Here is a 20512-nt window from a genome sequence, read left to right on the forward strand (position 1 = left end):
AGAAACAGTAAATTTAGGCAAAGAAATTTAAAGCTAACCTAATCCTGACACAGAAACTATCTGGTTTCCATTTCATCTATAACTTACATTTACCATGAACAGGAGACTAATTACAAAGCTGAGTTTCTCTAAATCAAATCTATTTTAAATTCATCTCAAAGACTATTTTTAAGGGATCCTATAAAGGAGAAAAAGGAGGGGAGTCTGTTTTACTTTCTCCAAATAAATCATATATAAAATGTCACTATAACAAATTATAGAGGGCCTTCAAATGTATTACGATAGAGATTATTAAAATTAACTATGAAAAAAAATAAAATTAACTATGAAAATTTATACTAAACTGCAAATTTCAGGGATTCAACAACCAAAGATCCAAAAAACTCACCAGGAGTGAATTTTACTTAAAAAGTAAAAAGAAGGGCCGAAAGACCTCCCTCCTTTTTTTCCCTGATTTAAGATGGTGAGGCATTTCTTTCTCTTGAGTAGGTGGTTTTCGAGTTTGTTTTATTTCAGATGAGTTTATTTGAGATGTGAGAAAAGGTTAAAGGATTTAAGTGGCAGAAAAAAGAATTACACAGTAGGTATAACACACACACAAAAACAAAATCTAGGGATAAGATAGCAGAGCTACTATTATTAACAGATAATACAAATTCCTCTAACCAGATTAGAGAACTATCAAAAATACTTAATGAGAAATTACTGTGGAAAGGTGAATACTTTTTCATGGTAAAATTAGTTAAAATAGTAAGTGCAATAAAAAGATGCATTCTTAAAACCACTTTAATATAACTGGCTTATAACAGAAGTAAGTTTTATAAAATAACAAAATAGCATAGGCACACACCTTTAACATATTAAAAAGAATACTTTTTTAGAGATAAGGCAAAACTGGTAACTAAAACTAGTGTCCTGTTAAAATGTAATCTCTGTTAACCAGAAAATAAGCAATTTATTTCAGCTTTAGGAAGTGAAGGTTATATGTAAAAGAAGACTCAAGAACTTGGGTTATACAAATTTGTCTAACTTCAACAACAGTAAAGAGAATGGAATAAATGAGAAGAATAATAGTGGGGGAAAAAAAAATCAAGGTTTTATTACTCCTGCCCTATGATTTAGACAAGCCTATCATAACTCTCCAAACATGCTTCTATTATATTAAACTTGTGGGTTTTCTAACATACATATATTTCTATTCATAATTTATAATTTCTATTCATATTTTAAATCCTAATTTTCATTCACATCTTAAACAGCTCTAAGTGTACGTTTGGGGCGGGGGGGGGGGGGGGGCGGGAATCAATGTTTACATAAGTCAAATACCAAACATTCATGCTGTGAGAATTTATCAATAGTTTTGGGTTCTCACACACTTAAATTTACACTGCAACTTTCACACCCAAAACAACCAAGTGCATTTAGTGAGTTCTTCAAACTGGGACCACCCGCAACATCTGGATATGACCCCTGCCTATACTCTCCAGAGAGAAGTATACGAAAGTCCTGACCTTTAGCTTGAAAAGCACTGTTGTAGTTATTAGCATTATATTTTAACTGAAATAATAACTAATGCTTCAATTCACAGATCCCAACCAAAATGATAGAATATGTCCTATTTTACAAATGACGGATAAAGTTTTGTTTTTTAACAAATGAAGCAATTTTTTTTTTTTATTTTGGCTGTGCCAGGTCCTAGTTGTGGCATGTGAACTCTGGGTTGCAGCATGCAAACCCTTGGTTGCAGCATGCAAACCCTAGGTTGCGGCATACAAACTCTTGGTTGCAGCATGTAGGATCTAGTTCCTTGACTAGGGATTAACTCAGGCCCCCTGCATTGGGAGTTCATAATCTTAACCACTGGACCACCAGGGAAGTCCCACAAATGAAGTAATTTTTTGATGACGTTTCTAGTTTATAACTTTATGCTTTCCTACTATCATAGTATCTCATGGAAACTGTTCCTTTTAAAGTATAATTCAGTATTTAATAGTCTGTTGGACTCCACTACAAACAAGAGTACTTATTAAGAACACAATAAATTAGTCCCATGAATTAAGAGACTAATTTAATAAACAGTACAACAATAAAAATTTCAGCCATTAATTTTTTTATTAGAATGACAGGAAGAGGTTTATACTTAATAAAAACACAACACAAAATATTATGTAATATTTCATTGCAAACCTTCCAAAAGATCTGTTGAAAAAAGAGTTATCTTAAGGTGATGTAATGAATGATTGAGAAATCACCACTATTTCTGAATGCTGGTCAGGCTTTTTAAAAACATACAATAAACTCATAAAACCATAAAGAGCCTTCCACAGTGCTGCTCCTTGTAATGAGCTCCATTTGCTTTACCACTTAATGGCTTCATAAGCTGCTCTCAGTAATCTTTCTACTCGCCGAATGAAATATAAATGAACTGGTAAAAGTTTCTTACAGCTTTATTTAGATATAATCAACATAGAATAAATCACACTTATTTCAGGGTAAACTGTTAACTCTTGACACAGGTGGACCACCATGAAACCATTACCCAAATCAAGGAGGACTACATCCATCATGCCCCAAAGTTCCCATAAGTCTGTATGAAACCCATCCCTCCTGTTCCTCTCTGCTCCACTGCTCTGGACTCCGGGCAACCTCTGATAAGCTTTTTGTCACGACAGACTAGTCTGTATGTTCTAGAATTTAGTATGAATGAATCTTACATATGTACATATGTACTTGGTTTTTCACTAGCTTCTTTCACTTCGCATCATTAAGATTCATCCTTTTAATGCTTTCTTTGCATTTAATTTGTTCTTCTCTTTCTAGTTTCTTAAGTGGAGATCACTCTTTTGAGAACCTTTCCAACACAGGCATTTAGTGCTATAAATTTCCCTCCCATTATTGCTTCAGTGACATTTCACACCAGTTGGCATGTTTTTATTTTCATTCAGTTCAAAACACTTTAAAACTTCCCTTCCTGATTCTTCTTTGACACATGTCAAAGAAGTGTGTTATTCAGTCTCTGTATACTTGAAGAGTCTCCAAAGATCTGGTGGTGGTGGTGGTGGTTTAGTCATTAAGTCATGTCCGACTCTTGGGACCCCATGGACTGTAGCCCGCCAGGCTCCTCTCTCCATGAGATTCTCCAGGCAAGAATACTGGAGTGGGCGGCCATTTCCTTCTCCAGGGGATCTTCCCAACCCAGGAAATGAACCCAGGTCTCCTGCATTGCAGGTAGATTCTTTCCCAACTGCGCTATAAGGGAAGCCCCCAAAGATTTGTAACTGGTTTCTAATTTTATTCCATTGTGGTCAGAGAACACATTAGCGTGACCTGAACCCTTTTTTACTGAGATTTGTTCCAATTGGTTGTTCTATCTTGGTCAATATTCTATGGTCACTTGAAAAGAATATTCATTAGGCTGTTGCTGGACAGAGTGTCCTACAAATAAATTGATAGAGTTGTTCAAGTCGCCCATCTTCTTACTGATTTTCTTCCTCTTCCATTATTGACAGAGAACTGAAGTCTCTACCATCATCTATTACAGATTTGACACTACACATATGCAACCTACCACTGCCTATCTTAGTCCGCTAGGGCCATAACAGAAGAGCACACACTGAGCGGCCTGAACACTGGAAACTTATCTTCTCACAGTTTTAGAAAATGAGAGTCCAAGATGAAGGAGACAAGAGAGTCGGTTTCTCCTGAGGCCACTCTCCTTGGCTTTCAGAAAGCCATCCTTTCACGGTGTCCTCACTGCAACAAGTGTTTTCTCTGTCTGTGTGAAAGCCTGGTATTTCTGCATCTACTTATAAGGACACCAATCATACTAGATTGGGGCCCATCCCTACAACCGCATTTAACCTTACTTAAATCTTTAAAAACCCATTTCCAAATACAGTCACATTAAGAGAACTTAAAAAAAAGAGTGAGGGCTTAAACATGAGAATTTGGGGAAGACATGATTCGGTAGATAACACCAACTACCTAATACTTTTGAGTTTTAAACTACTTCAGATATAGTGTAACACGGTCACAATATTAAACTTCCGTTTCTCCCCTCCCAGACTCTGCTATAATCATCGTATGTTTTACTTCTACATGTGCTATAAACCCTACAGTACGCTACTACCATTTTTGCTTTAAATGGTCAATTATCTTTCAAAGAGACTTACAGAATAAGGGGGAAGTTCCTTACGTTTACTTATTTAGCTACTATTTCCAGTTTTCTTCATTTCTTTGTACAGATCCAGACTGCACAAAGTATTTTCTTCCTTCGGTCTGAAGTACTGGGTTGGAGAATAAAGTCATTGGAGATTTTCCATAAAAGGAAAAACTGAATGAACTTTTTGGCCAACCCAATACTCTAAGGTCTACTAAAGTACACATCTACTGCTGGTGAATCTTTTCGACTCTTACATGTTTAAAAAGGTACTTACTTTGCTTTTTAAGAAACTGGAATTTTGAAGTAATTCCATCTTTCCCCAAAGACGACATCCTACATAACCAGAGTATATTTTCAAAATCATAAAATTAACAATGTATAACTGTGTAAAGTGTAAGTAAACTGCACATTTTTATTTAAAATTTCACATGTCTTTAAATGTACTCATGGGATTGCATTCTCATATTTTTCCCAGGAATAGAATTCTAAGTTGACATTTTTTTCTCTTCCTGTATTTTAATTGCTTCACTGTCTTGTGGCTCACATTGTTTCCAACAGGAAATATGCTGTTATTTATATCTTTTTCCTCAAAAATGAATATCTTTCCCCCGCTGGCTGGTTATTTGGTGTGCCTTAGTGCAGAGTGCCGTTTCCCCTGTCCCCCATCTTTGTTTTGTGCCTGTGTTCACTGAGCTTATGGATCCGTAGGCTTATCATTTTCATCCAGTTTTGAAAATATCTGCCCACTATTCCTTTTTTTTTTGGCCCACTATTTCTCAAAGTTATCTTTTCTGTGTGCCCTCTCCTGCTTCAGGGAGTAAAAAAAGTGTGCCAGGCTGCTTCATATTCCCCCATGGCTCACTTTTTCCTCTGTTTATTGGACAGTTTCTAGCACTATGTCTTTCAGTTCACTAATCTTTTCTTATACAACGTTGAATCTGTCATTAATTACATCAAATATATTTTTCATTTCAGATACTGTAGTTTTAAACTTTAGAAGTATGATTTGAATTTTTTAAAATGTTTTTTGTGTCTGTACTAACATGTTTAATCTTTTCCCAGTTTCCGGATCACATGGAATATAGTTATAAAATTCTTTCATGTACTTATAAATTATTTATGTATTATGCTTTTGATTTCTCAAATTTTGTTGTGCTTTCTAGTAAACAGATAAATTATTTCACAACCATCCTTTTGATAATGCAGGTATCTCTGAAGCATCAGGTCATGGGGTCTATTCTACATCCTAAATATTTCTCAAATTCAACTACATCACCCATGCCACTGTCAGTACCCTAGTCTAGGCCACCATCATTCCAACGTACCAACTTGACTCCAGTCTTGCTCAATTCCAATTCATTTTCTACTTTCAGCCAGGATAAAAGTAGTATAGAAAAGCAGAAAAAGAAAAGCAGAAGATGGGGAAAATGAAGGAAAAATGGGAAGAAAGAAAGAGAAGGAAAGTTTTATTAATGACTTAACGGCTGAAATCCAATCAGGCTGATCAGGTAAAGATTCCACAATCTTTGACTGAATTAAATCATTAAAAGAGAAACTGAGATAAAATATCGATATTAATCTCAGCCATATCTACTTTTCTCAAGAACCTATGAAACTCCAGGAGACAGTGAAGGACAGGGAAGCCTGGCATACTGCAGTCCGTGGGGTCAGAAAGAGCTGAACACAACTTGGCAACTGAACAACATCATTATGATTCCAATCACCCATCTTTACTATTCTTCCCTCCTTAGAGTGACAAAAGGGCCCAGGTGGAACTAATTCAAAAAATTAATGTCTAAGGTAGAAGGGAGTGTATGTGTGTGTTGCAGGGCACAGAACAATGACTTAGGTGGAAAAGCAGATGAGGGGATACTGATAATGAGAGCAAAAGGCAGAAATAGGCAAGAATTTTGCCTTGATAAAATTATCTAAAAGGTATAAAAAGATGAGACCTATAGACATAAAGAGTAGCACTATTCAGAGCTATTTTTACCTGTCTTCAGTGTTCATAAATAACACAGGAGAAAGAGGAACAGGGTGAGACAGAAAGGAGAAGTCAAATGGCTAACCAGAACCTCCACGTTCACATTTCTACAAGTTTTTTCTTTTTCTTTTTTTTTTGCCTAAATGGGTTATTTCTCCATATTTCAAGCATATCCAAATATGGTCAATTTAAAATTTATCAAAATAAACTCAACTTCTGGGTGATTCAGAAACTGATCTACTTAAGAAGAGTCAAGGCGCATCTTGTAAGTTAGAAGTTAACATATAACACTACTACTATTGTGAAAAATAGTCTAGAGTCACAATTTACAAATTTTCTGAAGCAAACTGGGCCTTCTGATAAAACACCTCAATAGAGGAAATATGATCTTCTAAATAAGTCAGATTCAAATTGGTGGGGACAGTGAAGTACAGTTGATTACTAGTGCCTCCAAGAGATTCATACCATTCTTCTTTTAAGTATAAGTTCTCCTACTAATAATATGACTATCTTAAGGGGAAAGTTGGTAAAGAATGTGCCTGCAATGCAGGAGACCTGGGTTAGATTCCTGGGTCCGCAAGATCCCCTGAAGAAGGAAATGGCAACACACTCCAGTATTCTTGCCTGGAGAATTCCATGGACAGAGAAGCCTGGCAGACTACAGTCCACGGGGTCACAAAGAGTCGGACACGACTTAGCGATGAAACCACCACCACCACCAAGGGAAAAGTAGGAGGTGTATGTCAGAACCTGCCAGCTGAAACTCAACTAGTAATAAGCCTTATGGATGTGGGAGTTAAACAAAAAAATTTCCATGAATCAGCTTACAGTCATTCTCCCTACATAAGAGTGTGAAACTACAGGCACATAGATTTCCAAAGGGGCTCATCAGTTCATCTTTCACAATGCCTGTCAGAAACGGTTAACAATGTTCTTGAGAATAGTTTGATACTATGAATCAAAATAAAACACAAACATACTCTGACCTAGTATTCCCACATCTAGGAATTTAGGCAAAGGAAAAAAAATCACACAAGCAAAAAAGATTCCAGTTAGCATATTTTTAAAAATGATTTTTAAAAGGGGTAGAGGGACGGAAAACTAAAATATCTATCAAAAAGGATCTAACTATGTACATTATGATACATATGGGTTGTGGTACACATGCGTGCAGTCATTAAAAATCATGGGAAGTGATACATTTTTACTTACCATGAAGAGGCCCATACCACTATTGAGAAAGGATAAAATAAATTAGGCTGCTGCTGCTCCTAAGTCGCTTCAGTCATGTCCAACTCTGTGAGACCCCATAAATGGCAGCCCACCAGGCTCCCCTGTCCCTGGGATTCTCCAGGCAAGAACACTGGAGTGGGCTGCCATTTCCTTCTCCAAAGCATGAAAGTGAAAAGTGAAAGTGAAGTCGCTCAGTTGTGTCTGACTCTTAGCGACCCCATGGACTGCAGCCTACCAGGCTCCTCCATCCATGGGATTTTTCAGGCAAGAGTACTGGAGTGGGTTGTCACTGCCTTCTCAGGAAAATTAGGCTATGATACAGCAATTATGCTAAGATTGCTATTTGTAAAATGGTATGCGTATGCCTAAGAGAAAGGGCGGGGGAGGGAGAAGGAAGGAAGGATGTTTCTATGTGCATGGGCACAGGTGTGTAAAAGGATTCTAACGATAAATGCTCACTGAAATGATAAAAGAGATTGTATCTCTAGGTGGTGAGGAAACTTGGGACATTTTTGCTTCCTCCTTTGTACTTCTCTGTAGTATCTGAAGTTTTTTTCAATAAGCATATATAATTTTTACAAAAACATTTTAAGAAAGTTTAAGAATTATAAATTATGAAGCCACATATACCATTCCCTTTTCTTTGCATATCATCATCTCTGAATCTTCAGAATTCACAGAGAATATGCAATATTCAAATTGAGACCAGGAGAACCAACAGATATAAAAAAGCAAAACCTTCATCTGGAGGACAGAAGGCATTTAAAGACAAAAACAAATGAAATGTTCCTCTTCCATTAAGTCATTTACTCGTCAAAGTTCTCCAATGACAGTAATCATTAACCATCACAGAGGCATTCTCAATATTCTACGTAGTTAATTCTTAATACTACTCTTCCTGTTTGTCAATTATCTCAATAAAGTTGGAAAAAAATATTACTCTCCCTAAAAGAAGCAAAAATGTCCACTTAGGTCAGTTAATGAGTAGTCCAGAAGAGAGTGAGACTATCACCACATCCCATGGAGGCAGTAATTACTCTACACAGCTATAACCATCTTGTGTACACACGTACATCTTCTATTCAGGACTATGTAACAGTAAAATCTGTCTCGTTTCATAGTAAGATTTACTTAGAGGCATTCTCTCTAACCAAGAATTCTGCCATATTTAACAACAAAATTTAACATATATTAAGACTTTTCAAAGGTTTTTCCATGAGAGTATTTTATGTCATGAAACTAGATACTTATCACACCAGATAATCTTTAATCCAGGTTAATTCATTCAGTTAGCTGAATAATAAAAGACATTGGACACTGTGCTGGGCACTGTACGAGGCACTGTAGAGAACAAAATACCTGAAACATAGGCACTATGTTCTAGAAGTTCATAGGCTGGCATTTCACAGGTACAGAAAGCACCCAGAACCCAACAATCACAAGAGTTCAGAACATCCATGTATCTAAATTTTAAATGGTAAGTATCTACAGAGTGCCATTCACTGCTAGCCTGTAAGTTATACGTAATAACAATGATGTGAAGTGCTATGGAAAAGAGCACAAATGCTTCATGCTGTCTAAGACTAAACACTTTAATCGAATCCTAAAAGACAAGTTTGCTGAGTCAAGACAGATAGAGGGGCACACACAGCAAGCAGAGAGCATGTTCGAAGGCAGAGGTGGGAAGCGCATGCTTCTCTCCATGGCACTGCAACCAGTTCAGGAGGTCTGCAGGGGTGACCTACTTTTCTAATAGATTCTGATCGGACGAGAAACAAGATCAGATAGTCACCCAGTAGTGCTTTGAAAGAAAAGACCAGAATCAGGAAACCAGGTAAGAGATTTACAACAGTAACAGTCCAGGTAAGAGATGAAAGTGAGCCTAAACTGTACCGCGGCAACACTAACAGGGAAGAGAATTTCAAAGCTGCACAATCAACAGACCTTAGTGGCCAAAGAAAGTGGGAGATACGAAGACAGAAGAATTGAGGAGGGCTCACAAATTAGACAACTGGGTGATAGCAACAGTCAAGACAGAGAGCAGACAGTGTGTACACATGTGTATGAGTGCAAGAACAGGTGTGAAGGAAAAGATTAAGAAGTATTCAGTTTAGACACAGTGACTGTTCAGTGTCACGCCATAGAGATGAGGATGTCCAGAAGCAGCTAGTATTCACAGTGAGTGCGGAGGACTGAGAGGATACACACACACACATCCGTGAGTCAGGTGTGACGGAGGCACTGGAGACCACCATGTGCAGAGAAAGAGGGTCAAGGACAGAGCCCGAGAGAGCTCCTGAGGGGTGCGGCAAAGGGCACGAGGCCCCTGGAAGACACTAATAAAGGACGGTCTCAGAGCGGGACAATGACAGGTGTGAGGAAAGAGAATGGATAACAACGTCAGACGTGGCAGAGGTCAAGTAAGCGCTGTGACTGTTGGTCACTATATACACTTACCAAAAAAGAGTCTCCATAGTGATAAAAGGGAAAGGTAAGACACTGGGAATTAAGGGATGAATGCAAGGTGAAAAAGTAACAGCAATAAGTAGGAAGCAGGTCTCAAACTCTATCATACAGTTTACCAAACATACTGACAACAGAATATTTCCTCATGTAGCATTCCTTGGTCTTGGAAGACCAAGCTGGGAAGAAATCAATGTCAAGGGAGAGACTGTCTAAAACTGAAGAGGGATAAATAATGAAATAAATTGCTAAGGGGGCTAAAGACAGGTTCTGAAGGATACAGTCAAGAAACACTTGTTTATCTATAACAGAAGGAAAAATTGTAAGAAAGGGTATAAGTGAAAGTGTTGTCCATAGGTAGAAAGCCAACATACGAAGCTATGAGCTCTTTTTTCCCTTCTCTGAAGAACACAAGTCATTTATTCAAAAGTGACAGACAGCATGAATGGGTGTGAGGTGAATGATAAAGGTTTAGAATAGCAGCTGAAGAGAAGAGGAAAAAAGAAGAGGATCTGGGATGGGCTGTGGGTCAGAAAGCAGAATATATACAGTCATGTCATTTTAGCTGTCCCACAGTTCTATAACTTTTCAAAGTCCTGAGGAATCCTGATTAGACAGACTGAAGCCTCACTCTTATAAATCCCAATCCATTCCCATCTAAAGCCCAAAGGATCCCATTTCCTGGGCATGAGACTAGAAATCTCCTGAAATAACACCAAACTGAGTAACTAAAGATTAAAGCACATGCAGTGAGTTACCAAACCTCCCTGGGTTGTAAAAGCATCAATAACAAGCAACTAGAATTCACAGCAGAACTTGAGGGTCAAGAGATTTTAATGTGAGCATTCTTACAAACTAAATACAAGAAATAAATACCATTCAATCAGACCACAAGGGGGAAAACATCATCAAAAGAGACATCGACAAGTATGAGTCTACTAATACACCCAACAGTCCCACAGTTTTCACTCATTTCCATCACTTTGGGGGTAAAGCTAAGATAACAGTAATACTAATAATTTTTGATTCATAACCCCACTATTTCCAAAGGTCAAAGACAAAATGAGTATGACTTTATGTAACATAAAAGTTACATTACATAAAAGTAATGACTTTTAGGTAAATCTTAGCATGCAATACCCTGAGAAGTTTATAAAATCATGCCTTTCCCATCCTTTCATTCGAGATGACATCTAATAACATGAAGGCTGGGAACACAATGTTACCCTTCAAAAAAGGAATTACTTTAACTATTTTTAAAGGAATTACTTTAACTATTCAAGTGTATCAGCATCAAAATGAGAGCTCCTAAAAGGTACAATGTCACAGCCTCTTTCCATATATACCATAAGGCCATGCACACCTGGATATAAATGACAAATACCACCATAAATAAATAGAAACAAACACCAAATTTAGAAGTGATGAGGTCAAATTGGAGGAATGAACACATTTAATATTTACTATACAAACAACAGATTCAAATAGAAATGTGAATCCTCACAACGATTCTATAAGGTAGGTGATAAAATATTTCAATCCTGAACAACGGCCTTTGAACTGTGTAATCAATAGCGCAAATGAAAAAAAATCTCAATTTCACATACAGATTGGTCAGGCAGAGGAATGCGCAATCACCCTGAACAGAGACTAAGGAAAGATGAAAGCGAACTTGCATTTCAGTGAAAAACAACCGCTAATTCCGAGTCTCAGGTGACCCTTCATCTACAACACCTGTTTGGTGTTCAGACTGAGGCCATAAGAAAAACACAAAACAGAGCTTTGTCACTTAACAACAGTGTCAAGAAGTAAGACTACCACCAGGTCAGAAGACTGAAAAATATCAAGAATATACCAATAATGTTAAATTTTTAATTAAAAAAAAAAAAGATCCTCTAAGATAGCAAAAGAAATCACCACCCTATGTTCCAAATCAATTATGATAATTAAATTAAACAATAGTAACATACAGTGGCTATAAATCCCAGACAACCTATGATCAATTTTTCAAAATACATAAAGTTCTTAAACTACTACAAATTTCACATATTGCCTAAGAAAGGAAAATTAAACATGACATTTAGAAACAAGCATAATACCTTAAGGGTACAAAAATAAACATGCCTAGTCTCACATACTTATAATTCAGTTGGAAAAGACAAACAGGTAAAGAAGTTTAAAACAGAATGAAATAACAGTTAAATAACATCATGTACAGTGAAAACAGTAAAAAAAAAAAAAAATTTTTTTTTTTTTTTAACGTGTTTGAGCAAGTATTTACAGAAAAGGTAGCATTTGAGATACTCTCAAAGGAAAAGGGAGGAGAGTTTTTTTAGGTTCAACTAACAGCAATACAGAGATAAAAAGGAACTGAGAACTGGCTGTGTATTTTGTATTATTTCATATGATTAGAATTTTAGTGTGTGTGGAGAGTAAAATCTCCTATCCTAGGAGATAGCCCTAGGATGACAGAATAGATCCTGAAGGGATTTTAAAAAATTATCCAGAAAATACACTGAGGGCATAAACTATGTCAGTTGTGTTAAAGTTTAAAAAAAAAAAAAAAGGCAAGGAAGAAAAAGATACTGTGAAATTTTAAAGAACGGGGATTACAGGCAGACAACACAGCAAGAAAATATCAGGAATTAAAATTTAATAGATCTGGGTGAGAATCCCAGCTTTATCACTTATGAACAATAAGTCTTTTCTAAATTACAATTTACATATTTTTTAAATGGGGGATAATATGTCATTATTGTGGTAAAGCCTTAATATGATGGCAAATGTAAATTGTCCAATGTATCATCTTTCAATTAATGGGTAGTCAAACATCAGGAGTCTCCTCATAGTAAATAGTAGAAATGGGAAATGACAGGATAGAAATGAAGCTATGTACTCTCAATGACTAGGATGATGATAAAGTCACTGACTCAAGAAGGAATATAAAGAGAATATAAAGCAGCAGTATATGTGAAGAAGAAAAAAACACACTCGGTTTTAGGCAGGCCAAATCTTCAGTGAGAGAGGGATATACATCTTCATGGAAAAATACCAGAAGGCATCAAGATGTGGGTCTTGAACTGAGAAGTCCAGTTCTAATACAAATAAAAATTTAAGAATCTTAGACATACAGGGCAGAGCAAAGAACAAGTGAGCCGAAAACAGGAGCTCACAAGGAGCAGGGATGAAAGACAGTCAAGCATGAACAAGGGAAAGAGACTGAAATGAAAAGGTGGCCTGCAGTACAAAGTACTGGGTGAGACCTCTGGGTGTGGTGATTAAGGAGACCTCTGAAACTTTGAAGGTGTCTTAATGCCTCTGGTATCTTTGCATGTAGATGTATATCCTTCTGTCACTGAAGATTTGGCCTGCCTAAAACCAAGTGTTTTTCCCTTCTCCACATACACAAATTTCTGGCAAAATTTTGATCACACCAAACTACAAGCACGGAAGGAATAAATGGCTTTTAAAGGAATCAGAGAAAAGACTAGACTCTAACTTCACAGAAGCAGTAGTGGAGACCAGATAGATATTATCAATATTTCAAACAGCCATGTGAAAAATAAATTTAGCCTCCACCATAGATACTTATTCGCTATCTCCAGTTTCTTTGATTCTCTAGTTAGTATAGTCTATATTTTAGAAGAATCACTGTTTCACAAATGTCATGTGTTCAGTAGACTCTTTCATATCACAAGATTCTTGGTAGAAAATAAAAGATTTAAGTAGCAAAAGGCTGGAAATCACAGGTCTTGCACTGAAAAGAACAAATGCAATTATGAATGATCCAGGTAGAAACTTTCAGAGGAAGTTTTTGTTGTCACTTTGGGTTTTTGTTTGGTCTGGGGTTTGGTTTGGTTTTTTGTTTTGTTTTCAGAAGTAAAAAAACTTTTTCCAAAATTTGTCTTCCAAAAAGATGCTGGGTCACGATTAAGAAATCAATGCAAAGAAATATCTAAGGTTCCAGAAAGAAAGGCAGTGAAGTGAACTGTCACCGAGAAAAAAAAAGATGAATCATGAGAAAAAAGACTGACTTTACAAATATGGTAGAGTCACACATAAGCTATATTCCATGCCTACACACAGTACAGCAAGAACTATGTTACACATATATGAGGAGATTCTGAAGCCTGACACACGTGGCTTCAAATTTCTGCTCCTCAAACTGACCATTGTTTAAACTTAACATTACTGAGCTTCTCTAAAAATGTTTCTTAAGAATAACGACTGTCCGATAAGAGACCAAAAGAGACAAAATATGTAAAGAGCTTAGTGCAGTGCCTGGCACAAGGGAACTATTTAAGAAACACAACTATAATTCTAAAATAAAATACAGATAAATATTTTTCTGACTTTAGGATTGAGAAGACTTAAGCTTTGAAAGAAACAAATGAAACAGGAAAGATGAATATATCTGGCTACACAATACTTTAAAGATTTTTATATGTGAAAAATCTAAACTACTTAAAAGTAAACAAACATACAAAATTAAAAAGAATCCATATAGAACTGATTTATGTAAGCTACTTTTCTTATAGAACAAAAAAAGATAAAGACTCCAATAGAAAAGAAAACTGCACTGACATACTCTTTGCTCTGAATAAACAGCACCAGGTACCCAATCTAGGAATCCACAGACAGTAACAGACACCACGTGACTGATACTGTAAGGTACCACTGTCCCTCCAACATCAGACTAAGCTAATAAGGCATTCCTTATGTCCCTTAAAAGTGAAAAAAAAAAAAAAAGAAAAAGAACTATTTCAACTATTTGAAGCACAAAGTAGTATTAGTATTTGAAGTGTTAGATTCAGATAACATCAATTCAGTCTTTAACACACTGAATGCAAATCTACTACCGTGCTGTTAGTTGCTCAGTCCTGTCTGACTCTTTGTGACCCTGGTGGGTGTTGCCTGCCAGGCTCCTTCCATCCATGTGATTCTCCAGGCAAGAATATTGGAGTGGGTTGCCATTTCCTTCTCCAAAATCTATTACTAGCTTTTTAAATTAAAAATAAAGCATATTCTAGCACATATTCTTATACTAACTTAATGATTTCCCAAGCCATGCTAAAAAGAGGTACCTTAAAGCTACCACCGAGATAAGGGGGAAGGACAGCCGTGGGCAGGTGGGGCAGTCAAGCGGCTGTGCCTCTGCATTACCCGTGTGTCCCCTGAAACCAACATGTAGTTCCAGTTCCACCTGTATCTGTTCTTAATTAATTGTGACCCAATTTATTTTCAGGCTTTCTTTTTCAAACTGAAAAATAATTCTAACAGTAACCACATCAAATCTCTCTACTGATCTCAAAAACAAAAATTCAGTAAACTATATTCTTATTCATAATTGACATATCCCAGACTTTCCACCGAGGATTTTAAGTATTTGATTATGTGGATCCCCCCAACCCCGCTCATTTCCCTATTTTTCCTTATATTTAGAAAAAACACTACCAAAGTATCAGCGACATGTGCAGTATTTTCAGAACAACTTTTATTTCTGTGCCCAAGGCAGCACAGATACTGGTATGGTATTAACATTAAACAGAACAAAGTACTGTGAAATCTCTTCATAATACAAAAGCTGGTGACAGAAATAAAGCCAAGTTGTTAATTTTGTAATTTTTCTGACTGTGATGTGTAGATGTGGAGTTACAGACTTTTGACTAGCAATATATTAAAAACAATACGAATTTACTCAGGAAGTTTGGGATGAAAGATATTCCACTTCCAGCCAAACTGAAATTTTGATTAGTAGAGCTATCCATTTAATTACCAATGTCTTTAAATGAGACTACAATCATTATAATCCAAATTAAAATGGGATATAATCCAAACTATTCAGTGGGTACTTCAGATTCAGTCATACAAGAGCTAGCCTGTGAGTTATAAAAATTCATTTTCATTAGCACACAATATGCAAAGACTGAAATGCATCTATGACAACATACTACTGAAGTTGGTTTCAGAGCCAACACTTGACAAGCTTGTTTAGACACAATTTTTAATCTCCTAGTAAAAATGTACAAAAAGACAACACAGAGCTTTCTGTTATTCGGACTCCAAATAAATGAGATTTTCTGTAATCAGTTTTATAATATGACTTTTTAATGTAGTACCCTGAACAACTTTGTGTATTAAAAATAATTAAACTGCATTGTTAACAAAATCCAACAGGAAAAACTAAATTTAATGAAAGAATAGGAACATAAAAGCAGAGACAGTGCAAAAAAGCCACAAAACAAAATCATAGTTAATGGGCCACTAATTTTACTTTGACCAAAAAAAAAAAAACAAACCCTAAGCATATCAGCTAAGCCATCCAATCTCATACCCACCACCCCACACAGAAAGCAGCCAAAATATTCACTTTCAAAAATGTCTATAAAAAGTATTTTTACCTGTAAATTGTTTTCTGTGACTCTGTTCCACCAAACCATATTGATGGGTACTCCTGATTTACACCTGTCAGCAAGGCAGCCAATAGGGTTCTTTGCTTTTCGTGCCTTTGATCCCATCGGAACTAGCCTCTCCTCCAGCATCCCCAGGCGATACTTCCTTGGCTAGGAAAAAGAAGGAAAGAAACCAGGCCACTCCTAACAACCCCCACACTAATCTAAGCTAGTAACTAACACACAGAAGGTATCAGGAATGGTGGACTAGGAAACAAGTAAAATTTCTGAGACACTCCCTCTAATGTCCTTATCACCACCCACCATTCCCCATCCCCACCCCAGAACATACACATCTCCAAAAGAACCCACAGTCCTAAGAACAATATTACAGAAAACAACAGATGTTTTAGTGAAATCCATTATAATCTGAGTTTATTAAGACTTTAATGAACAGAAGTTAACTTATCAGCAAAGTAAAGGCTTTCCAAATTTTTTCCACTGGCACTTACCTATGCTCAATGCAATTATGAAGAAATGGCTTCAAGGGCACAAAATACAGGTAACAAAATTCTTCATGCTGTATCTTTTTCTGCTCCCCATCTCACTACCTTATTTCCTACTGAGAACTACTCACTTAAAAGCAGCAGCTAATTTCTAAGGAATGGACTTTTTTTTTTCAATTTTAAAACTAGGGCAGAGTACCAACTGATCTATCATAAGGCACTCTTCAACTTGTACTCAATGAAAAGAAATAATCTCAGACTTTAAAAAAATACACAAATTTCATTGGTCTTATAAATCTCAGTAATTTGAACAGATTGATACTAAATAAACCATCTAATAAGAGCAAGAGTCACTGGATAATATCATAATAAAGGTAGTAAATAATTTTAATAGTGGTTGGCTGACAGTTTCCACCATCTTCCTTCTATTAATTATAGCAAATCTGTACTAAATTGCATCTTAAAGAGAAATTGCAATTTTTTTTCCTTTAAGGAATACTGATATATATTCTTGGGAAGCTATCTAATTTAAAACTTAAAATAAGAAAATATGTCTTCACTCATTGTTCTGTCTTAAGACTGCAGAAGTAAATAGTTAAAATTAATTTTCTTCAGAAATTAAACTTAGAATAGCAACTAGACTACCCATCTACCCAATAATTACAGCAGTGGGTAAAGTTTCATGAAGCTACAATATTTTCACCTCGGTGCAATCTTGAGCCAATTCAATTACTCTCTGTGTCGACATCACAGACAACTTTTGTGAATGAGAATAGAAAATATACTCTTCACAACCAAATTACAAATGAAAGAATTTTAAAGCAAGTTATTTCTAATAACATCGCTCACAACAAATGAGGCTTTGACATACAGCAAAAATAATATAGCCTTAATTAAGCCTTCACTAATTTAAAATTTGTATTTTAGAAAATGTCTGGTCTAAACATTATCTGATCAAAAAAGTTCAACACATCAAAGAATATTTATTTAAACAAAATCACAACCTGTCAAGCAGGATCTATATAAGGACACCCAAATTCCAGTCACACATTTGAAAGCAAGAGAATTATTGCTTTAAATGTTCCTTTGTTATTTAGATCCTTCATAAATCCAGACTTGTTTTTGACCCAGTTACCACTTCAGTGAAATTTATTCTTATGGTAGTTCATTAAGCAACAAAGAAAAAAGGTTTAAATGAATCCATGTATGACTCTCCCTCCCCAACAGCTCTCATATGTTTCCTGTTTCTCCAAAGAGGAATTTATTATTCCTCTCCCTCCACCCCATCACGCCCAAAACTTTTAATTAGCCCAAGGCCTTTTCTCTTAGGTAGAAGAGATCACCAAACATTACAGATTTAAATTCTTCAATCAACAGCCAGGGATTAAAATCCAATCCAAAAGTAAACTTTCCATGTGATACTGAATGAAAAGGTCTAAGGTAGTGATACCATTTAAATACCATTATAAGCAACAAAAGACAAAGGACACCTGAAAGATGGCAGCAATACAAAACACAATGTAGAGGCAAGAAGATGACAGACAGAAGTCCCATTACAGATAACATAAATTACAGTAAAGTCTCATCTATTTCCAAAGTATCTGAACTATTTATCCCTTGAAGGAAAATGTATTTTCAACAAAGCATGTGAGAGCCTACTTTGTATCAAGTGCTTGGAAAACAATGACGACTAAAACACACACCCTTCTCTCCAAAAGAGGACATAACCTAGTAGGTAACAAAGTTGTGCAAACTGAACACTCACTGTGATATTAAAAATACACATGTAATCAAGGTACCAAAAGAAGAAGAGAGGCAAAGAAGCCTTCACAGAGAGGATGAATGTCTGAGCAGTGTTGAAGGAGGAGTGTGTCTAGATAGGAAACAAAACAAAACAAAAAACAGACTGAGCTAGGGAGAAAGACGTATTATAGGCTAGGAAAAATGCACTTGAGGAAGCATATAGGAACTGTGTTGTTGGGGAAAACTACAAGTTTTCAATCTATCATTAACAGAGGGCCAACCGTGAGAGCAAAAGATGAGGCTTGAAAGCAATTTTTAAAAAAATCATGTATTGTCTTGTATCACTTGCCAAAGAGTTTGGACTTCATTCCATGGGGGGAACTCTTGAAAGCTTGTGAATGAGAATTAAAAAGGCACAGACAAATTTATGGACTCCAGCTATAAATCCAGGTTAGAGTTTCCCCAAACTCAGCAATACAGACTTTGGGTAATTCTCTGCTGGGGAAGGTTGTCCTGGATCACTGTAGGACTTTTACCAGCATCTACCCCAGTCGTGACCAAAAATATCTCAGATGTTCCGTAGGAGCAGGGGGACAAAACTGTCCACATCTGAGGACCACTGATGTAGGTAAAGGACAGAAACAGAAACGGAAACAGAAACAGCTCAACAGAAACAGAGGTGAAGGCCTGGTTGGGGAAAGGGCTGCTAGCTTAAAAGCAACTATCAGGATTAAATGAAAGTAAGGGGCTACAGGAAATAGAAAAGACTAATGGAAGATGAGGAAATAAAGGACAAACACAATTTTATAGGAAACATTATTTTGCCCCTAAGTGTCCTACAAGATCCAAACCCCTCCCCCAAAGCAAAGAGAAGCACAACTCTCCTTCTCTTTCCCTTAGGTTCCAGCAATCCTTTCCGAAACCAATCTTAGAACGTGATGGTCAAATAAAAAGGTATGCTTCCTGGTTGACCTCCACTCTTGACAGCCTCCTGCCAGTCCGGTCTGCTAGTTACTATGAAAGGGAAGCACTCTGAAATGTCATGTGCTGTTGGTAAGTAACCAGCTTTTCTGCTTTACCTCCTAGTAGGTCAACATTCGGAGAAGGGAAAGGCTACCCACTCCAGTATTCTTGCCTGGAGAATCCCCATGGACAGAGGAGTTTGGTGGACTTCAGTCCATGGGGTAGCAAAGAGTCAGACATGACTGAGCGACTAAGCACAGGTCAACATTTAAACATCAAAATCCCCAATCTCTTGAGAAACCTGTATGCAGCTCAGGAAGCAACAGTTAGAACTGGACATGGAACAACAGACTGGTTCCAAATAGGAAAAAGAGTACGTCAAGGCTGTATACTGTCACCCTGCTTATTTAACTTATATGCAGAGTATATCATGAGAAACACTGGGCTGGAGGAAGCACAGGCTGGAATCAAGATTGCCGGGAGAAATATCAATAACCTCAGATATGCAGATGACACCACCCTTATGGCAGAAAGTGAAGAAGAACTAAAGAGCCTCTTGATGAAGGTGAAAGAGGAGAGTGAAAAAGTTGGCTTAAAGCTCAACATTCAGAAAACTAAGATCATGGCATCCAGTCCCTTCACTTCATGGCAAATAGATGGGGAAACAGTGGTTGACTTTATTTTTCTGGGCTCCCAAAATCACTGCAGATGGTGATTTCATTCATTTTAATGAAATTAAAAGACGCTTACTCCTTGGAAGGAAAGTTATGACCAACCTAGACAGCATATTGAAAAGTACAGACATTACTTTGTCAACAAAGGTCCGTCTAGTCAAGGCTATGGTTTTTCCAGTGGTCATGTATGGATGTGAGAGTTGGACTATAAAGAAAGCTAAGCGCCGAAAAATTGATGCTTTTGAACTGTGGTGTTGGAGAAGACTCTTGAGAGTCCCTTGGACCGCAAGGAGATCCAACCAGTCCATCCTAAAGGAGATCAGTCTTGAATAATCATTGGAAGGACTGATGCTGAAGCTGAAACTCCAATACTTTGGCCACCTGATTCTAAG

General features: G+C 36.7%; 1 protein-coding gene across 7 annotated transcripts in view; it reads right to left on the bottom strand.

Annotated features, from left to right (window-relative positions):
- PAN3 (poly(A) specific ribonuclease subunit PAN3) overlaps positions 1-20512 on the bottom strand; it is a 120666-nt gene that overhangs the window by 62311 nt on the left and 37843 nt on the right. For 5 of the 7 annotated variants that reach the window (XR_006339001.1, XR_006339000.1, XM_043892459.1 and 2 more), the window contains exon 5: positions 16244-16405. The exons of the other annotated variants lie outside the window; for them this stretch is intronic. Coding sequence is in view for 3 of the 5 variants with exons in the window: in XM_043892459.1 (XP_043748394.1) it covers positions 16244-16405 (162 nt within the window). In the remaining 2 variants the exon portion in view is untranslated. The remainder of the gene's footprint in view (positions 1-16243; positions 16406-20512) is intronic. 7 annotated transcript variants of the gene reach the window in all.

This window comes from Cervus elaphus, chromosome 30 (genome assembly GCF_910594005.1).
Source record: "Cervus elaphus chromosome 30, mCerEla1.1, whole genome shotgun sequence".
In the NCBI taxonomy this organism is placed as follows: Eukaryota; Metazoa; Chordata; class Mammalia; order Artiodactyla; family Cervidae; genus Cervus; species Cervus elaphus.